This window comes from Monomorium pharaonis, unplaced genomic scaffold (genome assembly GCF_013373865.1).
Source record: "Monomorium pharaonis isolate MP-MQ-018 unplaced genomic scaffold, ASM1337386v2 scaffold_578, whole genome shotgun sequence".
Classification (NCBI taxonomy): domain Eukaryota; kingdom Metazoa; phylum Arthropoda; class Insecta; order Hymenoptera; family Formicidae; genus Monomorium; species Monomorium pharaonis.
Window position 1 is genome coordinate 1 of NW_023415888.1, and position 9,402 is coordinate 9,402.

Sequence of the window (9,402 nt, forward strand, 5' to 3'; positions counted from 1 at the left end):
TGCCAATAGCAATCCCTGAAATTCCAGCCCCCCCCCCCAAATAATTACACAAGAGTGGGAAGGCGGAGAGTCAAAGTCAAAAATTGCATCTCAAATATCTCCGAAATGGTAAGAGCTATTGAGATATGTACTATAGAAACGATTTTAGCCTATTTTTACCCCTTTAACATGTTACAAAATTCTAAATTGCCAAAAATGGCATCTTTCGATTTTGTTTAAAATTTAATGTGATTCTCAACGAAATTCCCTGCAAAACAACGAAAACCGCATGTTGGGGAAATGTTTGGTTCGCGAGTTACAGATTTGAGGGTAAAAAATAAGGTAAAAAATTGGGGGACTAAAAATTTCTGGGATTGCTATTGGTATAAAGGTCTATCAAAATTCACAGTTTGGTGCAAATATAGGGGTGGGCAGATTTGGCTGATTTTGAATAAACCCTTTTGTTATAATTGCATTATATAATTTGATTTTGTGTGCAAAATTTTTTCTAAGAACAATGATGTATTATTTTGTAGAATAATTGCAAAATATTGTATCATTGCCGTGGAAGATTGTTACAATGTAGATTTTATCTTGTTCCTTTTTTATTGTTTTGTAGATTTTATTTTTGCGGTTTAGGAGAAAATAGGTAAGTATTTTTTTATTTAAGTTTTTAATAAGATTTAAACAAAGGTACTGTGCGTTTGTAAATATTGGGTGCTGTGCGTCTGCAAGAAACGGGTGCTGTGCGTTTACGAGAAACGGGTGCTGTGCGCTTACAAGAAACGGGTGCTGTGCGTTTACGAGAAACGGGTGCTGTGCGCTTGTAGAAAACGGGTGCTGTGCGCTTGTAAAAATCGGGTGCTGTGCATTTGCAGAAAACGGGCGCTGTGCGCTTGTAAAAATCGGGTGCTGTGCGCTTGCAGTAAACGGGTGCTGTGCGCTTGTAAAAATCGGGTGCTGTGCGCTTGCAGAAAACGAGTGCTGTGCGCTTGTAAAAACCGGGTGCTGTGCGCTTGCAGTAAACGGGTGCTGTGCGCTTGTAAAAATCGAGTGCTGTGCGCTTGTAGAAAACGGGTGCTGTGCGCTTGTAAAAATCAGGTGCTGTGCACTTGTAAATATTGGGTGCTGTGCCCTTATAAAGGTTGGGTGCTTTGTATCTGCAAAGATCTGGTGCTGTGCGCTTGTATAGATTGAGTGTTGTTATTTTAAGTGTAGTTATATAAAAGAAAATAAAACAAAAATGTCTGCGAAAATAAGTGAACAAATGTCATTAGAACAAAGAAATATTATTATTAATTGGTGACTGGTTAAAATTGTGCACATATGGATCATTTTGAACAGCTTTTAAAAAGCTATTCGGATTATAGACCTGTTGAAACGTGGCGAATACAAATTCCTGATACGATACCACCTATGCCACAAATAAGAAACATAATACAAATTTATTTAGTATATTCTGATCCATTGAATTTATATTTACATGATATAAATAAATCATTGAATGGACATTGGGTGTGTTGTTATTATGACACAAAAAATATATTTATTTATGATATCACTTAATAATAAGAAATTGCACAAAAAACTATGAACAATTTTTGAGACAATTATTTCCATTTTATTGTTTTGATAAACAACCCGTTAAATTTCCTCCTGTGCAACAACAACCGAATACTAATGATTGCGGGGTTTTTGCAATAGCTTTTGCTATTTCATTGTTATTTAATATTAAACCTGAAGACGTGAAATATGACTACAGTTTAATGCGTTCGCATTTAGTAAAAATTTTTGAATCAAATGTAATCGAGCATTTTCCTCAAGATGTAAAGTATGGTTTTTGTCAGAAAAGTGCTTCCATTAGCAGTAATAAGAGCAAGAGCGGCTGACGCAGCTCGTAAATGTGCTAAAAGTCAATTTGACCAAAAAACATACAACAAAAATTAAATCAATTACAAAAAAATTACGATGATGGATTACATGAAAATTATTCAAAAGAACAAAATGCATCAATTAAGCATTTTTTTTCAAGATTCAAAGTATGTTGCTCAGAAAGTTCCATTAGTAGAAAACGTAAAAGAGATTAAAGCGACTTGTACAAAACGCAAACACGAGGAACAATTGTACCTGTTAGAAAAAAGTCATGATTCTAAAATAAAACATGTTAATAAAAAAAAACGAAATGAGCGAGAAATGATCCTGTCGTTAGAACAGAGAAGTATCATTGCAGAAGGCAGATGATTAAATGATTTGCATATGGATCATTTTAATTATCTTTTAAAGAAATATTCAGATTATGAATTTGTCGAAACATGGCGAATACAATTAATGAATACTATACAACCCATACCGACAAACAAAAAGCATATACAAATATTACCATCTACGTTGTTGGGAACACATTGGATATGCAGTTATTACAATACAAAAAATATATTTATTTACGATTCTCTAAATGGAAAAATGTTGAGTGATTGTCAGAAACAATTTTTACAAAAATTGTTTCCAACTTATGACTTTGTCAAGAATCCTGTCACATTTTTTACTGTACAAGAACAACCGAATGGTAGCGATTGTGGCGTTTTTGCAATAGCCTTTGCTGTTTCGTTATTATTTAACATAAATCCCAACAAAGTAAAAATATGATCATAGTTTAATGCGTTCACATTTAATAAAAATGTTTGAATCTAATACAATTGAGCATTTTCCTCAAGATGCAAATTATACTCTTCAGAAAGTGCTTCCTTTAGCAGTAATAAAAGCAAAAAATACTGAAACAGTTTGTATACGTAAAAAATGTCAATATAAAAATGAACAACAAAGTATATTACATACAGCAAAATTAAATGTACAATTAATAGTAGATATAAATGAAGATGATGATAACAATGTTAATAAATCTTTGGAATATCAACATTGCTCAAAAGTAGAAAATATTAATAAAGAGAATTCAGAAAGTTATTGTATTAGTAGAAGGAAACGTCAATATAAACAGAATTTAGAAATTAATTGCGCTGTAAAGCGGCGTCGATATTATCAAAATATTAAAAAAAATATCGCTAAACAAGTTGAACGATATCACAAAAATATAGAAAAAAAACGCGCTAAACAACTTGAACGATATCACAAAAATGGAGAAAAAAATCGCGCTAAACAAGTTGAACGATATCACAAAAACACAGAAAAAAATCGTGCTAAACAAGTTGAACAATATCATAAAAATAGAGAAAAAAATCGTGCTAATAAGAAATATTGCTATAATCAGAAATTAGAACATAATCGAATTCAGAAGCAATATCGTTATAAAAAGGATTTAGTAAAACAACGTAAACAAAAACAAAAACGTTATTTAATAAATTCTCAGTGTGAACGAGAGAGACAAATGCAATATTCTGATCGCAAATGGTTATATAACAAACGTTATTATAACAAAAAGTTTAAATCTAATGCTATAGAAAAAAATATTGGTCAAAGTATTATTAAAAAATACGAAAAATTTTGGTCAAAAAATTACATACATATGCGTAATCCGGTAACAATAACAGATATTATGAATAAACTGGATATTAAAAATAACATTGAAAGACGATTAGAAGCTGAAAGAATTTTGCGTTGGTCTATGCATATTAGAAATAATTATATTCACAATATGTATAAAATATTAGCTGTATTGAAAAAAAAGGCTGAAATACACTTAACTCTCGTTACTGAGTGTTTAACAATTGATGATAAATTACATGCATTATGTGGTATATCGGGTCATACAGCTTCTTCCGAAAATTATTTTATCGATTCTACATATAGTGAACAATTTACTTCATCGCAACCTTTGATAACAAATGTGAAAGGTCAAATTATAAATGTATTACCTTTGGTAGAAGCACAAGCTAAAAAAGCATGGTTGTGCAATACTTTGTGTAAAATTAATTCACTTGTAATTGATCGTTATAAAAAATTTCTCGAAGCAATAAATACATGTACTTTAAAGAAAATACCAGAACTATTACGCAAGGTTTGTCAGAAATGTACAGTAAACGATTTGACTGACAAATTAGGTCATACACAGGCTTGTTACATTAATCCAAACCTTTGTAAAGCGATGTCTCTTTCTATTCAGTTATTATCACCTCATTTTCCAAAGGTGAGATTTATTAAACGTTTGATTTATCGAATAAAAGCAGACTATCGAAAGTTAATAAATCTAGAAAAGGCTTTAAATTGTGGCGATATCGATACATTAAATGAACTTATAATTTTGGCACAAGATCGAGTAAATATCTACAAACATCATCAAAGTTTAACTGATTTGAGTGATGATGATATTATTTCTAAATATAGCAAAGCATTTAAAGCGTTGACTAAACGTTCCATGGACACACCTCGATATGTTTGTGTTTCATGTGAGAGACTTTGCTATAAGAGAAGTGTATCTGAAATTAGTAAGGTTAAAACACAATTAGATATTCCAATTTGGAGAGATTTAATGGCACATATAAAAAAACTAAATATTGATCTGCAATACATATGTCTTTATTGCCAAAGAAAATTCCGTAACGGATTAATGCCTGCTTATTGTATTTTAAACAATCTATTTATCCAAAATGTTCCCGAAGTAATATCGTCTCTTAATTCATTCGAAAAAATGTTAATACAAAGAGCTAAAGCATTTCAAACTATTGTTAAAATGGGAACTGTGATGAATAAAAAGTTGCCTCATAGGCAGATGGTACAGAAAGTAAAAGGTAGAACATTTCATTTACCTTTACCGTTAGAACAAACAATGAATAAAATATGTTCAAAAACTGATGCAATAAATAAAAACAATATGGAATTGTACATTTTGGTTAGAGGTATTCCGACAAAAGCAAAAATTATTTGGGAAGAAATGGTAAATCTTAAAAAAGTATTCGATGCTTTGGTATGGTTAAAACGTAATAATCACCTTTATAAACACATTATACTGCCAGATACTTGCGATGGATTATGTTCGGAAAAGAATGTAGAATTTTTTGAAGTAAAAGAAACAGAAAATGATACTGATTTTGTATCGGATAATGATGATAATGATGGTATATTATTGAATTCCAAAATTGAAATGCAAGAAACAAAAAATAATGCAGAAGCTATTGTTTTAAATCTTCAAGGTGACGCTATGTTAACTCAGGTTACTGATGACAAGGATAGTTATTACGAACAGTATACCATTTATCCTTTATATGAAAAGAAAACACGTGAAAGTGCTAACGCTTTGTATCAAATGTTAAAAATTGAAGAATTACCTCTGGATAACCGTGAAAAATTTTTAGATCTATTGTGTTTTCCAGATTTATATCCTTTTGGTGTTAATGGACAACATGAAACTAGACAAATTAAACTTTATGAACATGAATATATTAAATGTCGTTTGACTTCTAAACATCCCCAATATAGATTAAATCAACAATATTTGTTTTATTTATTAAATAATGCGAATAATCGTCAATTAAAGCGCGGTATTTATCAGAAATTAAATGTAACCAATTTGCGAGATCGTTATACGGCTTTAGAATATTTACAAGCAGTGCAGAAAGATTTATTGGAGTCTGATTTGAGTACGATATTTTCTACTTTAAGAAATACGGCACAATATTGGCGTAGACCAAGATATGATTTAGAATGCATGATACAACATTACGGACCCGCGACATGGTTTTTAACATTGAGTCCTGGTGAATGGATGTGGGATGATTTAGGTCAATACATTCGTGAAGTAAATGGTTGGTGTAACGATTCATCTTCCACCAGTGCTCTTGTTGCTAGGGATCCCGTATCAGCGTCGAGATTTCTCGATAATAAGTTTAAAGCAATGATTGATTTCATTTGTTCTGAAGATCATCCGATTGGAGAAGTTACACATTACTTCTGGCGACGAGAATATCAAGGTAGAGGGATACAACATTTTCATATGTTAATTTGGATTAAAGATGCACCAATTATTGGTGTATCTTCTGAAAAAGAAATTTCTGAATTTATTTTACAACATGTAACTTGTAAAATTCCAGATAAAAATATTTCTCCATTATTATATGAGCGGGTTAATTCATACCAACAACACAAACATAACAATTATTGTCTTCGTTCTAAGAAAAGGGGACGTAAAGTTGGTCGTATATGTCGTTTTGGATTTCCTCGCTCTGTTACGGATACATTATGTTTAAGAGATGTTGTAAGTTCGATAGCAGGTAGAAAACAGTTAAAGTCTAGAAGTAGGCTTTATGATCTTCCTCGAACGGAGAGGGAGGGTTATATAAATGACTATAATCCCCCTACTCTTACTGCATGGAATGGAAATATGGATATACAATATATTGGAGAAGATTCAAGGTTTATTAATATGTACATAAGTAAGTATGTAAGTAAAGCAGGACAATGTGAATTATCTGAAGATATTCTTGATTGTAAAAATCAGACAAACAAATCAATAGCGAGTTGTCTTTGGAATATTGGATTACGATTTTTAAATAATAGAGAATGTGGTGCTCTTGAAGCTGCTGATACATTGCTAGGTATTTCTTTATATGGAACTGATCGAGATACGACGTTTAAATGGTTGGATACGAATCAGATACGATATAGAAGAGTGAAAAACGTTAAGGAAGTTGAAGCACTCGATGGAGATTCTACAGATATATTTTGTGCGTCTGTAATAGATGACCATTATCCACATAGACCGAAAAAATTGGAATCGATGTGTTTATATGAATTTATGCAATGGTATGATATTACGAAAATTAAACCACAAAGTAAAAAAATTAAATATTACAAGCTGGATAATGGTTATTACCTTAAACGGCGACAACGTGGACATCTCATTAAACATTATAAATATGATGTTAAGACGCGGCCGGAAAATTATTTCTTTTCATTACTTCTTATGTTTCAACCATGGCGAAAAATGGAAAATCTTAAAAATGATTGTGATACTTATGCAGAATCATTTCATAAAGTAAAATTACATCTCGTCGAAGCATTGCAGTATCATGAAAAATTGGAAGAATTGAAAAAAGCAATTGAAACTGTAAACGAATTGGTTCAACAACAGATTGACGAAAAACAGCATCTGTCTCAAGATGATCCTGATAATCCAATAGGTGTTCAAAATATTCAAGCTGGTGAAGCAATGCAAGATTTTAAAGATCTCGATGGTCACGAAGAAGAAATCGATATATCTGAAATGATTTCAAAATTGAATGCAGATCAAAAAAGAGTATTTGATAGAGTCATTAATACCGTGTCAGATAAGAAATCGTTATTACGACTATACGTTAGTGGAGAAGGAGGCACTGGTAAAAGTTTCTTGATTAAAACTATTAAATGCTGGATAAAACAAAATCTTAATAAGGATACTGCAATAGCAGCGCCTACTGGTATAGCAGCGTTTAATATAAATGGTTTGACGGTACATAGATTACTTCAATTACCCGTTGAACATGGTTCTACTCCTAAGTATAAACAATTAGCTGATCACGTATTAAAAGTTTTACGAGCAGACCTTAAAAATGTTATTCTTTTTATAATTGATGAGGTATCAATGATATCTAATTTGATTTTATTGTACATACATTTTCGATTATCTGAAATATTTGATACTATTGATTGTGATGATGGTTGGTTTGGTCGAGTGCATATTCTTCTATTTGGAGATTTGCTTCAATTACCTCCTGTACATGAAGATCCTGCCTTTGTAGATTTATCAAATATAAAAGTTAAGAAATTTCTTGGTTCCTTAAATGCTGTTAATTTATGGACTACTTTGTTTAATTACGATGAATTAACAATCAATATGCGCCAACAAGGAGATGGATCTTATCGTGAATTACTTTCGAGAATTCGTATTGGTTTACTGACAAAATCTGATTGTGACATTCTTGAAAAAAGAAAAATCTCTTTTATAGGTAAATCTTTCGAAGCAAGATTAGGTGAATTATGTAATTTTATTGATAATTTGCCTTCTGATACCGTTTGTTTACTGCCTACTTGTCATATGTGTGATGTTCTTAACAATGCAATGTTAAGTCGTATTGCTTCAAAGGAAATATTATTAATTGCTGAAGATGAGATTGAATGTATTCCATATATTAAAAAAAGAATAACAAAGGTATTGGCGGATAATGATGATGATAATAGTAGGACAGCTGGGCTTTTCAAACGAATTACAATTAAAATTGGAGCAAAAATTATGATAAGACGTAACATCGATGCCAGTTTAGGTCTTATAAATGGTACAATTGCTACAGTTATTTCAGTTGTGCAAGATCCGTCTACGGATTATGTAGAAAAAATCAAACTTCTTTTACCATCTAATTTAGAATATTTTATTGAAAGAGTAAGTGTCAAATTTCAAGTTATGGAAAATGCATTTGTTATTAGGAAACAATTTCCAATATCTTTGAGTTATGGTATTACCATTCATAAGGCCCAAGGATTAAGTTTGCAAAATGTTGTTACGGATATAGGTAATTCTGTGTTTAGTTGTGGTCAGATTTATGTTGCATTATCCCGAGTGACATCTCTGGATGGATTGCATTTAATTAATTTTGATCCTTCGTGTGTAATAGCTAGTGAAGAGGCAATTATCGAATATAATCGGTTGAAACAAATACATAAACCGGAAGAACAAGTTATTACTATTTCAAAAGAACGATATCATAAAGTTCACGATATGCCATGGACATTAAGGAAGACAATTACTTCCGTTCAACAGTCAGATCAAAAAGTTCGACGTAGTACTGCTTGGATTCTACGTGGTTTTCAAAATACTGACAAAGTTTCATGTTATGCAAATGCTGTATTGCAATGTTTATTTCATTTAAATATTATTAGAAAACAATTATTTAATTCTGATAAATTAAATGTTTTAAGTATTTTAGCTCACCGATATGAAAATGGAATAAATAATTTGAATACCTATGCAATACGAGAATACTTAGGAGAGTATTTTTCAAATTGTATTAAACGAGATGTATTCGATTTTCTTACAGCTCTTTGTACAAAATACGATTTTATAAAAGATTTGGTAGAGCATCAAGTTATTCTTACTACTCGATGTAAGTTATGTAGTAATACAAAAGTTACTACGGACAATAATGTTATTCTTTCAATTCCTATTAACAATTTAAAGAAAAAAAGTTTTAATCTTAATGATTTATTAAATATATCATTTTCACATTGGTTTGAATTACACGATAAATCATGTGAACGTTGTGAAGGAAATGAGTTATTAGTTAAGAAAGAAATAAAATTGACAAAACAGATAGTTATTATATGTTTAAGTCTATTTTTATTACAAAATAGTAATTTAGTAAAAGTACCACAAAAATTTAATTTATGCGCTATCCCGACAAGTAAAATATTAATAGCTGGACAAGTATATAAAGTTATGAA

At 30.9% G+C, this 9,402-nt stretch overlaps 1 protein-coding gene across 1 annotated transcript; it reads left to right on the plus strand.

The window, feature by feature from the left end:
• Window positions 1–279: 279 nt before the first annotated feature.
• Window positions 280–1,176, plus strand: LOC118648664. Its single transcript, XM_036295018.1, has 2 exons — window positions 280–321; window positions 673–1,176. The coding sequence occupies exons 1-2, from the start codon at window positions 280–282 to the stop codon at window positions 1,174–1,176; spliced, it is 546 nt and encodes a 181-aa protein (XP_036150911.1).
• Window positions 1,177–9,402: the final 8,226 nt, after the last annotated feature.